The sequence below is a fragment of the Crassostrea angulata genome, chromosome 8 (assembly GCF_025612915.1).
Source record: "Crassostrea angulata isolate pt1a10 chromosome 8, ASM2561291v2, whole genome shotgun sequence".
Lineage (NCBI taxonomy): Eukaryota > Metazoa > Mollusca > Bivalvia > Ostreida > Ostreidae > Magallana > Magallana angulata.
In genome coordinates, this window is record NC_069118.1 from 28,963,399 (window position 1) to 28,978,988 (window position 15,590).

The 15,590-nt window shown below is 32.8% G+C and overlaps 1 protein-coding gene across 1 annotated transcript; it reads left to right on the forward strand.

The window, feature by feature from the left end:
- The first annotated feature begins 4,828 nt into the window (after positions 1-4,828).
- On the forward strand, positions 4,829-15,101 carry LOC128160868 (toll-like receptor 4). The gene is made up of 4 exons (XM_052824176.1): positions 4,829-4,853; positions 5,640-5,687; positions 12,547-12,654; positions 14,575-15,101. The coding sequence occupies exons 1-4, from the start codon at positions 4,829-4,831 to the stop codon at positions 15,099-15,101; spliced, it is 708 nt and encodes a 235-aa protein (XP_052680136.1).
- Positions 15,102-15,590: the final 489 nt, after the last annotated feature.

The window sequence follows — 15,590 nt, forward strand, 5'->3', positions numbered from 1 at the left end:
ATGGCAATTTCTAAGTTACTACTGGTCATAACTTCACCAAACTTGCATAGCTGGTGCGTCTTATGATATTAATGAACCAGACTGGCTTGAATGCTGATTCTGAGCCATAGATTTCGGATGTTGGAGGAGGTTTAGGTTTTTAGAGCTGGTTAAAGTTTTTGGAGCAGGTACCCTTCTTACTTCTTACTGATCCTAACTTCACCTAACTTGCATGGACGGTGCTCAGGTAAGCTTAATATCATAATTATTATTTGAACCAACGAAAAATACTACGACAAACTTTTAATTTATGACGTCATAATCTTATGAAGTACAGACAAGTGAGTTTTTACACATCGCTAAAAATTCAGAAGTCTTAATATACCCGTTTGGTAGACGGAGCTCAAATTGTCTTTATAGGTACATATTCATCTGCAAACCCATCTTTCTGTAGTTAATTTAGCTTACCTTACTTTGTAAACCTACTGTAGCAATGCTATGTCTCAACCTAAAACGTTTTTGTAGAATATAGAAGAATATGGATTTTGCGTTCATTTATCATAAAACATGCTTTTTCATGTTAAAAATTCCCACATTGGATGTAACATCCAGATTCAAAGACACAATGCTTCAGTTTTGTAGCAGGAAATAGGGGAAATAAAATTACATCAGTTAATCCACAAGATGAGGCCCCTTTTGAAATATAAGGACGGATACCTTACATCATCCACTGCGGAGGTATAGACAACGGCCAAAGCATTAAGATCCACTGTAAAGATCATATTACATGTCGATAAGCTTGCTGTGCTTTTGTGCAATACGATATTCGTGTGGTAACAGATCCGACCGCGGCTTCACTGGGGAAATGAAATTGACCATTAGGCCCAACAAAAAGGTTAGAGTACGTATCAATAGTCACGTGTTATACAAAAATAGGGTTAAGAACATAAGATACTATGAGCTTGACATTGAAGAACCTGATTTGAACAGGGATGCTGTTCACCTTAACTATATATTTAGGCAACGGTCTATATCGTTATAGGTTACAACAACTGAAGGCTTGCACTCATTTTTAGAGGACGGGGACTTGAAAGTATCGCCGAATTGGAATGAGCATGGGCCTTTGCTGAAATTTTAATTGTTGATCACTTATGATTTTTATGTACCTGGGTTCACCTTGAATAACCTCAGTTAACCCAGCAAATTTATTTATTTTTCAAGCTCAGCAAGCTCTCTGATGGCAATGTTTAGTTGCATGTGTACATCAGGCAAATTTCAATTCTTTAATTCTGTGATGTTATCCCAATATTTATTTTAATTTTCAAATTGTGACTTTAAAATTTATCTGCAGATCTGAAAATTATATACTGTAAACTATTTGCAAATCATTTAAACATAAAAATGCTCAAAAACGTTAAGCTGGTGCATAAATTACATCAGCAAATCTAAGTTGATTTGGGGTTTTTTCTGACAAAATGTTGCATATCAGTTTGTAATTACACATCATTTATTTCTTTATTTCACGATGCAAAAACATTATACATAAGATACTTTATAATAGAACATACAATGAGCAAGATGACGCCCAAACGTGACTTTAAAACATTCAAACAACCGCTTAGAATAGGCGCAGCATGTCCATGGGAAAAATAGGTACATGATAAATGACATAATGACATCGACTAAATACGGTCTCTACAGTTCCATTCAAATTGACAACAGAATTTGTTCTGAAAAATATATTAATGATGAACTCTTTATTTCTCGTCGGATTCTTTGTCTTCGTGGGTAAGAAAATAAGAGCTTTTTTTTACTTAATTGCAATATTTCTCTTGTTGTTCTTTAAATGTATCTCACTGGTCATGATATAATTTCATTATGCGCATGATCATTACATTTAAAATGATTAATATGAGTTTATTTGTTTAAAAATCGCAGAGAAATCATTTCATAATTACCCATCAGAAATCAATTAACAAATAAGTTTTGGGAAAAGGTACTTTCCGAAAGTTTTTTTTTAGACGAAAATGAGACAGAAACAAGCAATTTTATGAATTTCAATACACTTTTCTTTTTATTCTACTCTACTCGTTACTCGTATTTTTAACATTTGATGGGTTTGAAACATATAGGTTAATAGGTGTGACATGTTTAAATTTAAATTAAATTTTGAGAGTGATAGACTTTCAACATTATACAATGCAAATATATATTTAATGCAAATTGTAACTGTGAAAGAAAATGTCTATTTTAAGTGCAAAAAGGTCACTATAACTTTATGCCGATCCATACATTTTTTTTTTTTGTAATTTCTACATTTCAATCTGTTCATTCTGCATAACTGAAAACAATATTCGATGAAATTATTTTGCTAGATTAAAAATACTGGCAAAGAATTCTAATCGGGCTGAAATTGCATGTGCAACAATTTTGAAAATAAAATGCATGGGTCATAACTCAGAGGAATGACCCCATCTTTCTGTGTATTTATTTGTTTTGTCTACAGATTTTAATGATATATTTTTAATAATATTACATTTTTTTTTCAAAGCATATACCTGCATTTAAAATTTACAGTATTTGAACAGTAAACTAAGAGCTTTTATTTCTCATTCTGTAGATAAAATATGTGTTTCAATAGTCACGATTTGGTTCATTGAGCATTTGGCATTATATTTAAAAAAAAAAATTAGTTGTGATTTGCTTTTTTTTTTTTTTATTTTTTATCATCAGATAAAGATTATAATTGAATAAATGCATGACGTTTATAAAGAAAGGGTATCTAAGTCTTAGATATCAATGAGTGTTTTTTTTGAATGATTGAAAGTTACTAGTGAAAAAAAGTAATTGCTTTTAACTCAACAAATAATACTTAAATTTTGGTTGCCTATTAAACATGCCTTACTGAAGCATTACATTCAATTTGGGAAAATAATTTTTGACCAAAATCGTGACCATGTCCCTTTAAAATTAAACAAATTTAATGTAAAATGATCAGACTCTGTGATACTTCTCGGTTAAATAAACAAATAGCCTTTACATATGTTGTTAGTCAATTTTTAAAAATTGACTATATTGGCGTATTTTGAATGACAGAAATCTGAATTTGAACAAAACATGGGTACAATTCTCAGAGATTTAGCTTTTTATGAGTAAACCGTGAAATGATTTTAGGCTAAATATTATAAAACATAAGTTATTCATTCAAGACATACAGAAAACATTGATTTTTGCATGCCATGCTAAGCAGTTGAGTTTTAGAATCTATTTTGCAATGTTTTGTTTAAATAAATGTGTAATTATATATTGGAAATAAGAATAATAAGGTATATGTAATTACAACTTATTAAGGGTTTGTGCATTATCATTTCACTTTAATACAAGATGTAATTATGATCGGGGCGATAATAAAATCTCCCAAAACAAACATGACCATCGTTGTAGGGATGACCCACATGGGTCAAACTTTACAGACAAAAATATCTAAAAACTGATTATTTCTATTTCTGGATTCATGATGTTACATGTACCCAGGGGTCACTGAAAATATATCAGGTGAACCTACATGACCCAAAAACAAGGATACATATGGCTTATTGGTGGTGGGTGGGGATCTCAACCGATGTCAAGATAATTGGGTACTTCCTGTTCGAGGGGGTCAAGGAAACCAGCAGAGTCTATGCCTTACTTAATATTTGATGCCTCTTAACGCAAGGAACAAGATTTTATTTGGTTTTGGGGTGCGGATCTCAACCGTTTTCAAGATATTTGGGAACTTTCTGTTCGAGGGGGCTCAGGACCACCCTCGGGCCCTATGACATACATACCTTTTGATGCCACTTGTCATAATAAACAAGGAAACATATGGTTACGGGGTGCAAATCTAAAGCGTTTTCAAGATATTTGAGTACTTCCTGTTCGGGGGCCCAGGAACACATTCGGGGACTATGACACAGTCACACGGTGAACACGATGCCCCCTTGTCACAAGTAACAAGAATATATATGATTTAGGGGTGCAGATCTCGACCATTTTCAATAAATTTTGGTACTTCCAGTTTTTTTTGTTTTTCGTTTTGGTTTTTTTTTTTTTTTGGGGGGGGGGGGGGGGTTATGACGACCCTAGGTGGCAAATGACCTATCTACCATTTGATGCCGCTAAACACAGGAAACAAGAATATATATGGTTAAGAGTTGGGGATCTCAACAGTTTTCAAGATATTTGGACACTTTCTGTTCGAAGAGGGTTGGGAACACCCCCGGGGCCTATGATACTGTCATACCATCTGATGTCCTCTGACACAGAAGAAACAAGAATATATTTGGTTAAGGGGTCAGGATCCTAAGCGTTTTTGAGATAAATGTCCATGCTTATTTCCAGTTCCGGGGGGGGGGGGGGGGGGAGGTAAGATATAATAAACCCAATCTATTATCTGTGCCAGTCAATAATATGATTTTGAATAATCTCTGTCCGATTTCCAGTTACATTGTATAACCATTTACAAAAGAGTGGTTGGTCCCAAGCGTAAAAATAAAATGAAAAGAGAAATACCAACCTAAAATATCCTAGAGTTTTGTCTAATTTCATCTGGCCGCCTCTGAGAAACGCGATGGACAATTTCAGGATTAAGATAAAAACCCAACTTTCCCCTCTTTTGGCAACCAAATATTTGGACATCCTGTACATGTGATGAAACATATTGGAATTCAATTTATTCCTGTGATGTCCGGTTTGCCCATCCAGGGGCAATCACAATACACAATGGAAAGAAATTCTGATGACAAATGACAGTTACAAACCAATAAATTACAATGGCTACTGTAAGAATTTTATGGGTTGTTGCCCAAAGATGGCGGCCAAGAGACATCACTTTTGTAAAGTGGGATTGGTTTATTCTGATGCATTTAGCTTGCCTCAAATTGATTCATGTTTTTCAAAAATACAAGTATAATAGCCGGCAAGAGACACATATTCTAAACGGTCAGCTACGTTAAGTATTATTCTTTAAATAACAACGGTATTTAAAAATTCCATAAATGTAGTATAGCATGCCGATTGGGCCATGGGATGATTTGTTAACTTAATAACATTTTATAGGAAAAATCGGGAACTTGAAGTTTCTTAAGAAATTCGAAATATGTTTAAAAAACCCCAAACAAAACAAAAAACAACAAGAGGCCAATAGGCCTAACGGTCACCTGAGTAGAATATAACCCATTCACAAACTTGTCGAGGAGTCTCATATATTCATTTAATTGGGTTATTTTGGAGTAGACAAATTATGAATTTGTCAAAATGGATGTATAGGTGTTAATGCATATAATGTTATAATGTTTAATAATTATCTTCTTTACTCCCACACACCTGAAAGGAAAACTGAACTCATGATTTTGTAGACCAGATCTTTAAGTTTTTCGCCAAAATTATAGGTTTCATAGTTCTTTTTGAAAGATTTCATGCAGGGAGGTGGTCGTCATTTTCCCATTGATAATGTTTACATGGTTATGCCATTCTGTAACATTTTCAGACCTTTCAGTGAGGATTTAGTTGATTGAATGGTAGAACTTCATCCTGTATATTGTGTTTTCTTAACATTGATATAATACATGTATCATTTTTCTGTTGTTATATTTTCTTTTATCATGACTTTGTGTGTATAGGTACAGGAATTGTTCCGGAAGTGACAGGAGATGCCCTTAATGCAGATAGTAAGTAATGTTGACTTCTTAATTTGTACTTATTATGACTCTATTTCAGAACGTTTTACTTTAATGATTTGGCAAAACAAATGCATTTTACAGATATCAATATCATAATGATCCATAGGCTGCACAGGTCTTGTGTAATTCAAATTTTACAAACACGCAAACAATTTTAATTTGTAACCTCATATATATATATATATATATATATATATATATATATATATATATATATATATATATATATATATATTATTGACCATTAAGGGGCTGTTGGTATATGCACAATGATAAAACATATCCGAGAGGTCTATGGATTGGTGATAGTTTTTGAATCTGTAAGTACAAAATTAATTCTAAGATAACGAATTATTAAAAAGCAATTTCATCGTTGGCATTTCTCCATAGGAAAAAAAGTCATTGATCATAATTCTGAGATAAACCTACACCCATAAATATAAATAAATTGATATGCACATCAACGCGATTAAAACAAAAAAGTGCCAAAAGAAAAAAAAATTACAAACTAAATATAATAATTTAGCAAATTGCTAAATTCGATGGTTGATATATTCTTTTTTTTTTTTCAAGAAAAAACATTTAACGCTTATGTTTTACTTGTGTTAAAGAAAAATGAGCTCTTTCTTCGTTACAACCTTCAAATACCTAATTCGATGAATATGGATGAATTAAGTCTTCAAATACATGACCCTGCACCTGAAACATCTGCAAACAGATGCTCTGCATTTGAGAGAAATTATTACAAGGGAATACACAAAAGGGTTGAGTATGTATTAATTTTTTCATATGAAAACTATTTACAAAAAAAAAACTATGTGAAATACATTGCCTATGTAAAGATGTTAATTTATCTGTGCCCGCCTAGATTTTTACGGTGCTAAGGAAATCCCTCCGGAACTGCACCGGCGTGTGCAATACAAAAGGGGTGAGAAAATGTATACGTAGAGGGTTCAAGGTATACAATTGAGGTGCGCTGCGGGGCGTAAGATAAATACAAAGGATAGGTATTCCGTATTCCCTAAGGTCCAGCAAAATGCGATTCCAGAGAAGGAAAAGCCAATTGATGAAGTGTTCTGAACTTATTAGACGAGTCTCAACGATAGCAACAGTCTCATGAATTGACAGATATGTTTCTTACGAGACGGATATGTACAGTATTCGCCTTCGAACTTGGACTCTGGGCCGAGGCTGGTCTTGGTGTTAAAGACTGACGATTAACATTTGTACATAAATACTGGTCAATGGATGTAGGCAAGTTTAAAAGCTTGCCAGAAATGAATAAAATAATGTCAGAAACTTCAAAATTTCACGATAATTGAAGGTTTTTTGTTGAAATTTCAATGATTGGGTCTTTTTTCCAAGGAAGTAAGAGTAATTGTTTCAATAATTTCCGAACGTATATATAAGAATTCGAACAATGGGAATAAAATGACAGGTGATACATTAAGTAATCTGAGTGAAACTTTCACAAATATAAATAATAAAATAAACTCATTGAATCTTTGATGTCTTGGATATGAAAATGAGATAATTGCATAATGTTGTTTTCACAGATTAGCAATTCTTGAGACATGACAGTCTGTCTCTTTGAAATCGCACATAGAGCCCGAAAAGTGGCAATCACTAGTTGAATATGTAACGTTGTACGAAATAAACTGTGAGAAAATATTCCTAAACAAATGTTGAATTTAAAAAGTCAAAATAAAATAAACTATTTGAACAGTGAACTTTGCACAGTGATACATCTACAACTGACATGCACACAAAACATAATTGGTTTCTGAAAATAAAGAACCCTACTAAATCAAACAGCATATATTTGAATTTTCAGCATGGGGAATTTACCAAATTTAAAATCTGATGAGAAAGAAGAAACATTTAAATTTTAAATTTCAATGCTCTTAAAATTATTATGTTGTAGCCGAGTTCTGAAAGTCCTTATTCGACGTCCTTACAATATGACAGACGGTAAAAGTATAGGGACTACGCCACTGTTTAGATATCCGCTAGCAGACCTCCCTGGGCTTATTATTGCTGTTCATGTAAGGATATTCTTCTTTTGCAATAAAACAAGTTTTGAATAAACATATTTCACTTCAGTTTAGGTAAAATATCAGCTTTATCGAATGATAACAATGTCAATGAAAAAATGTCAGAAGTAGTTCTGCGATTATATATACTAGACAACTGTCAGAGTGTATGAAATTAAAAAGCAACAGCTGCATTTCACAGCATATTTCTGGCTCATTTAACAACTACATGTAACATCTTGTCTAAATATCAATAGATTTTAAGAGCGCAAATAACACAAAAGATAAACAATTTTCAATAATAATTTTTATTGTAAGAATAAATAATCATCTTAATATTCTCTTTCATTTTTTCAGCAGGATAGCCACAATACAAATGAGGACACAATTGTGGGCTGCTGTGCCCTAATACCCGTACACAGTTTTTAAATGTGATAGCAAAATAAGAAAATAAAAGCATTTATTGATTTATTCATCATTCATATTTGCTAGGGTAAAAGTACATTAATATCCTGAATATCTTAAAGAAGAGGTTTTTGCAATTACAACAAATACCGTAACTTTTGGGTTAAAAATCTAAACAGCCAAAACTCAAACTAAAGGCCAACTGTATTCGAACAACTGCATTATTGAGACTCGATATATATCGACTGACCAAGTCACACAACTTTGAACTTAAACCCATTAAAAGTAGGAAGCTTGCACTAAATTAAGGAGAGTGCTGAAAAAATTTTACGTGTGAATACAGACAAACTGTTTGGAACGCTTTATATATATCTAAATTCTTTTCTTTCTATTATGAATATAATGCAATTCTCTGTATAGTTATACACATTAAAAAAAAATATCGGGGGCGTTTTGCTCGATACGGTACCAGGTATATAGCTTAATTTTCATAGGTAGATTACGGTCTTTCGTTCTTTATTCAAATAGCAATCTGTTTTAACTACTATTCAATAAATTTATAAATTGTTATAAATAGGTAAAGTTAGCTACTAGTTATTGGCTACTAGTAACTGGCTACGAGAAGTAAGAAAAGCTAGCTACTAGTGACAGGCTACAAGATTAAAAAAAAAGTTGGCTACTAGTAACTGGCTTCGAGAAGTAAGAAAAGCTAGCTACTAGTAACTTGCTACGAGATGAGTAAACTTGGCTTCTAGTTACTAGTTACTGTCCAAGTGAGAAAACATACCTAGGATTTCTATTTGTATTCTTAAGATGTACATTGCACTATATCATTATTTACCCATATTCCTCTCTTACTTTCATCGTTAATTGGTGCACTTTGTTTAAAATATCTCTATTTTAGACAATATTGTCCAGTTGACTCAAGTAGCTGTACTTATAGATTGAAATTATCAACAAGTGTTATTATTTTAAACAATCTATCAAGTAAACCGCATGATATAACAACAAAATTACTCAGAAATCTCTCTTAATCTCGTCAGCTACCAGTGCATTTCGTTTCAACTACTTAGTATCTCTATTTTAAAGACAATTTTCCCATGCAACTCAAGTATCCGTGCATAAAAATTGAAGAAATCTTCAAGGGTTGTTAATATCAACATTGTATCAGATCATCCACAAAATATTACGACACAATTACTCATATATCTCTCTTTATGTATTAAAATAATAACACTTGTTGATATTTTTAATCTATAAGAACAGCTACTTGAGTCAACTGGACAATATTGTCTAAAATAGAGATATTTTAAACAAAGCGCACCAATTAACGATGAAAGTATGAGAGGAATATAGGTAAATAATGATATAGTGCAATGTACATCTTAAGAATACAAATAGAAATCCTAGGTATGTTTTCTCACTTGGACAGTAACTAGTAACTACATGTAGAAGCCAAGTTCATTTCATCTCGCCAGTTACTAGTAGCTAGTTTTTCTTACTTCTCGAATCCCGTTACTAGTAGCCAGTCACGAGTAGCCAACTTTGATTTCATCTCGAAGCCAGTTACTAGTAGCTAGCTTTTCTTACTTCTCGTAGCCAGTTACTAGTAGCCAGTTACTAGTAGCTAACTTTACCTATCTAATTGTTATTGCTAAATTACTTACTTAACAATGCGTGTGTTCTGATGCGGTTGGTGCAGGGGGTATCGACACACGATTCATTCACTCAAATTTGCCCTCAGTTCAGCGGTGAATATTTCACAGTTAAACATTCAATTTACCATGTAGTTTTCCTCCCTGTTTACAGATAATTACCGTTTTACATTCCTCATGTTCATTGCACCATCTTCGTTAATGACAGTCAGCATGGCAGCATCGAATGTGAGACTGAGTATTGTGTCTTTGAAAGAAAATTAGAAGTAGAAAAAGTTGCGTATGAAAAATCCTGATTCTTATATCAATTAAATATGAAACGGTTTTTAAAAATAGTTCGTTAATGGCAGACAACATGGCAGCATCAAATGCTAGAATTTGCGGCTATCTTGATAAATGTGTTTTTGAAACAGAAATAGAAGTAGAGAAAACTTCATACGAAAAAATCGTGATTCTTATTTCAATTAAATATGGAGCGGTTTAAATACTTTAATAGAAGGAGAAAGGTATTTGAACTTAGGAAAAAAATATATACCGTTACAACACTAAATTATGACTAAATTAATCTAACATGTGATATGGGAACTTTTAATTGAGACATATCCTTAAATATTTATTAGATTTATTTATATCAACTTATTCTCTTTGATAAAGATACAAAATCAAAAAAGTCATTCATTTGTTGTCTGAAACTGGTGCTGAATGTGTTAAATTTCTAAAGTCTTAATTCTGGTACAGTTTTGGAAAACAGAGTAAAAGACAGAAAGTCTGTCTGTGGTAACCTTTTGGCAATTTTTAGGAGTTTGCCAAATGTTTGCCACTACTAGCAAAAGAGCTGCAAACATAATTAAGTGTTTTGTAAGCTTTTGGCAAAGTAGAAGAGGTTTAACAGACGTTTGCCACCTCTGGTAAAGATTTGCAAACACGTTAAAAATTTTCGGTGAACTAATGAGTTTGCAGCACAGAACAGCAAATTTGCCGAGACTCTGCTGTAAATACTTTCTTCCAATGAAGATTATACTTTCTAATTTATGTTGATGAAAGGTTCAAACTGATAGTACTGAACAATAAACTCTGAAACCTCCTTCAAATCCTCCATTAGGAATAAATATAATTTCACTTTTATTTACAAGCTGATAATGTGACGTCACAAAATCGGAAATTCAAGAACAATAGTCAGGGAACAAATTTCTATAACTAGAAACTTTGTACCTTTGTTTTTAAAGTGAAATTAATTTTTTAAAAATGTCCAGTATTTCAATGAATGTATAAAATTGATAAAAAACTGATCATGATATTTATAAGAAAATCAATCTGAGCATCATTGACAGAACAAACAGGTATTCGAACCGAATATCTAATATCAAATCTGATATCTTATATCAGATCCAATATCATTTTAGTTAAGATTTGGTCCTGTTCGGATATGAAAATAAAAGAAAATTTAGATAAATCGAAAGAAGCAACAAAAAGCTATCAAAGATGGTACATTCGAACACATAATATAAATAACAAGCACAGGTATAATATGCTAGCTAGTATTTGTTTCTGATTTTTGAAAGTGTGAAACACACTTCAGCTTTAATCGTGTTAAGTAAACAATCCGTTAGAAATAATGATATCAAAGTGACTTTAAAAAATAAAATTGTTAAGAAAAAAAATAATTCTGGATTTTTTCTCCACCCACATTCAGAGAAAATAAGATAGCAGACAGGGTACATGAATTTACGAGGTTGTGCATTGGATCTTGAGATTTAGAATGTTTAAATTATATTTCATTTTAAGTCGATATAGCATTACGTTACTTTCGATTCTTCTATTAAGAACACCTGATACATATTAATTTGTCGACGAAAAACTGTGTGAAGAGAACATGTACAATCATGTATATTCTAAAATGAATGTAAAAAGCACAGTATTTTGAAGCGTATGGTAGTTAAAGAAAAAAATTCAATAAGCAGAAAACAACACAATGCTCTGCTACCAATGAAATATAAATTCATTTAGCTCAAGTTCTAAATAACTGTGATAATTTTATATTTTCAATGCAGTGTATACAGACCTTTCAATTGAATGAAAATGTCCATCGAGTAGGGACTCACCCAAATTTTTATTTTCTAAATCGTGTAAGGCGAAATATCAAACTTAAAATTGTGGTCCAATAACGTGCACAAATGTTCATTAACAAGATATGGATTCATTGAATATATATTCAGTGCATCTATAAAACGCCAAATTATTGAAAGAATAACATAGACTATAAATTACTGTTGTGAATTCTTTAAGAAAAAAACCCCCACTTTTATACATAAACAAACGCAAAGCAAAATGAAACGGACAATTTGAATTGAGAATAAATCAAATAAATAATACAGAAATAAAAAATACAAATCAAATGGGCGGCGTCACAGAACAAATGTTGCAATATGGACGATCTTCCTGTTATTTCGATCAATTAGTATTAATGCTACACGAATGCATTTTCCGTCTACGTGCAATTGATTTATTTATTCAATTGATTTTCGCTATCTCCACTATTTAAACGTTATATCATTTACACAATAGTACCATTATCTAGAATAATTTCCATTCATACAGCTATGCGGAACCTTTTACTCCTTTGCTCTCTTAACTTAATTTGCAGGATTTCAGGTTCGTTTTTTATCACACATTTTTATTCAAAATGACCATATTTTTGCTCATGTTTTTAATAATAATAATAATAAAAAACGAATATCATTTTATAATTTTCAGTCTGCATCACACCGGAACCTTGTTTGCTTTCTCCGCATACCGATGGATGTGGAAACCATGGCTGGATGTGGCAATGTGGACACCGTAACCTATCCGTGATACCTCATGGTCAGCACATACCACCAGAATATACAAGGACACCATTGACATTGGACTTATCCGAAAACAGCTTTACTGCAATAGCCCTGGAAACATTCAATACCATTGGCCCACTTCTCCGACCACGCATTGCATCTCTTTCATTACGAAGTAACCCTATTCAATCTATTGGAACTTTTTCTTTTCAAGCTCTACCGAATCTTTGTGAATTGGATCTTTCTAGCTGTCGTCTGCATACGGCGTCTTTTGAAATTAATTCGCTTGCAAACCTTAATAGATTACAGATTTTGTGTCTGCATAGTAATTCATTTCAGGTCAGAGGATACCCCGATGTTGCTATTTCAATGGCAAGGACAATAGAAAACTCGACAATTGATGTGTTTGATGGATTTCAGTTTGGTTCGCCGTTTCAAAATTTGACTAATTTGAGGATTATCAAATTTTTCACCGGAAACTCTAAGTTCCATTTAACAAATTCCACTTTCCGCGGGTTGATAACATCTCCAATAAGGAATTTGGACTTGAAGTTCAGAAACATGGTATATTCTGATGTAAGTGATGAAATATTTTGTTCGTTTCCTTTTTTAAGAGGTGTACATATTGAGTTTGGAGGAATGTGTGATCTGAACGTAGCATTAAATTCGTTGAAGTGTCTTCGAAATCGGTCAATGGACCACGTTGTTGCATACGAAAATAAACCTAATGTTGTTACAAAGGCAGTATTTCTCAATAATGAAAATTGTAAATATCTATTCAATATTTGTTCCAAAAGAGTTGAACTAAGTGAGAATCGTATCGCAGGAATTTCTGACAACCCTTTAGTTACACTTATGGGTCAATGCATGGAATACTTTGATATTTCATCAAACAGGATTGAATTCATTAACCCTTGGTACATGGTGGATTTAGTGACACGATATCCAAATCTACAGGTCATAAACATAAGCTCAAATGAAGACCATTGCAATTGTGAGACTTCCTGGGTTCGCAATCACCCACAAAATTCCGCTTTAATGACAAACAATGAAGAAATCAATGAATTCCCATTCAACGGATTTGTCTCAAATATGTTTTTCACCAACATTTCAACGATGATACATTTCAAAAAGAGAGGGGTAATTACATTTAAGATTTCCGAAACAATAACAGTGTTGCAGCTTTCAAAAAATTACTTACACCCGTTAAATGCTCTCCCTCGTTTTAATTTAAGACTCAGTATCAATGCCAAGAATTTAAAAGAATTACACTTAGTACATACTACTTTGTCATGTGAAACATTGGCACCTATTGAGGCTCCTTCGTTGGAGATCATTGACATTTCCAACAACGACTGCAGCATTATAAAAAGAAACATTTTTATCTTTGCTTTAAAATTGAGAATTTTTTTGGCATCTAATTCCAATCTACGTTTTGCTAGTAGCTTTGAACACGGAACACTTTTCCGTGGCCTGAAAGAATTGCGGAAAGTTGATGTAAGTCGCAATTTAATAACATATATGCCACCAACCATGTTTGAAGATCAGGAAAATTCACTATCAACTGTAAATTTTGATTCTAATTTGTTCTCGATAATTCCCGTGTCAAATTTGAAAAACCTTACTCACTTATATATACGTCAAAATAAAATTTCTTTTTTTACCAGAAATGATATTGAAAAAATAATGTCAATGAAAAAAGCCATTATGTTCATTGAAGGAAATCCAATAAGTTGCGAGTGTGCACACATTCGGTCATTGAAATGGATGAAAGAAAACCAAGACAAGTTTGGAGATTTGAATAAAACTCTATGCATCAATAAAAACGTGCTGCTGTCGACATTTGTTCACCAAGAGGTATTTAAAAAGTTTGAGTTGATGTGTCAGTCAGATGCTTGGTTGATAGGTTCCACATTTGCTTTGTTTTTTGTTTTGACTATTTTGCTTACAACAGCAGTTGTTAAAAGGTATCGTGTCCATGTAGATTATGTTATTTTACGCCTGCGTAGTCGATGGAAAGGCGTCATTCACGTTTCAAATTCTGACGAGTTTCGGTTTGATGCTTTCGTCACCTACACCGAGGAAGACTACCAACTCGCCTGCATTACTTTTTACCAAGCTCTGACCAGTCTGGGTTTCAAAATCAGCATACCCGACAAAGATTTTTTACCCGGAATATCTGAAGCGGAACAACTACTCCAATGCATCGACCAGAGTCGAAAAGTTGTCATTATTGTTACCGAAAATTTTCTAGAAAACGGCTGGAACTCGTATGCTGTGCAAATGGTTGTTACTCATGCTTTTCACAACCAAAGGGAACAGTCAATTATAGTGATAATTAAAGATGACATTCCCATTGAGCGATTGCCGAGGGATCTGAAATACATCTGGTGGACCATTGTCAGCTTGAGATGGCCAAATGGAATCGAGAACATGGATTTATTCTGGGAAGAGATTGCTGCTGCTATACGCACTTGGTAACTTAATTTAGAGTAAAGATAAGTTTGTAACTAGTCAGTTGTGTCCATATTGTATTTAAAGACAACTATACTCTACTTTCACTGCACACATAGATCACGAAAATCAGTAGGCCATTGACGACAATGTTCCTGTGAAATTGTTCACCTCTTGTGTACATGTTTAATATAAAATATTTTGTTTTGACGTATTTTCTATGCCGAAAATTAGATAAACTCTGTTTTTTTAGTAACCCCCCCCCCAAGATTTGTTATACTTTTTTGTTCAATATTTATTTTACAATGTCAGAGTAATGGTCACAAAATGTGAAAAAAGATAACAGACGTAGTGTCTTTTTCTTATCTCGAAAGCTCGAAAGAATTCACAGAAGACGAATCACTGTATTGTCTTTATTACTATGGCTTTATTACTAATGCGTCTGATATAGCTAAATACATAATTATGTACAGTTAATTAAACACATTTGATGACAGGTTACACAAGTTACACAAG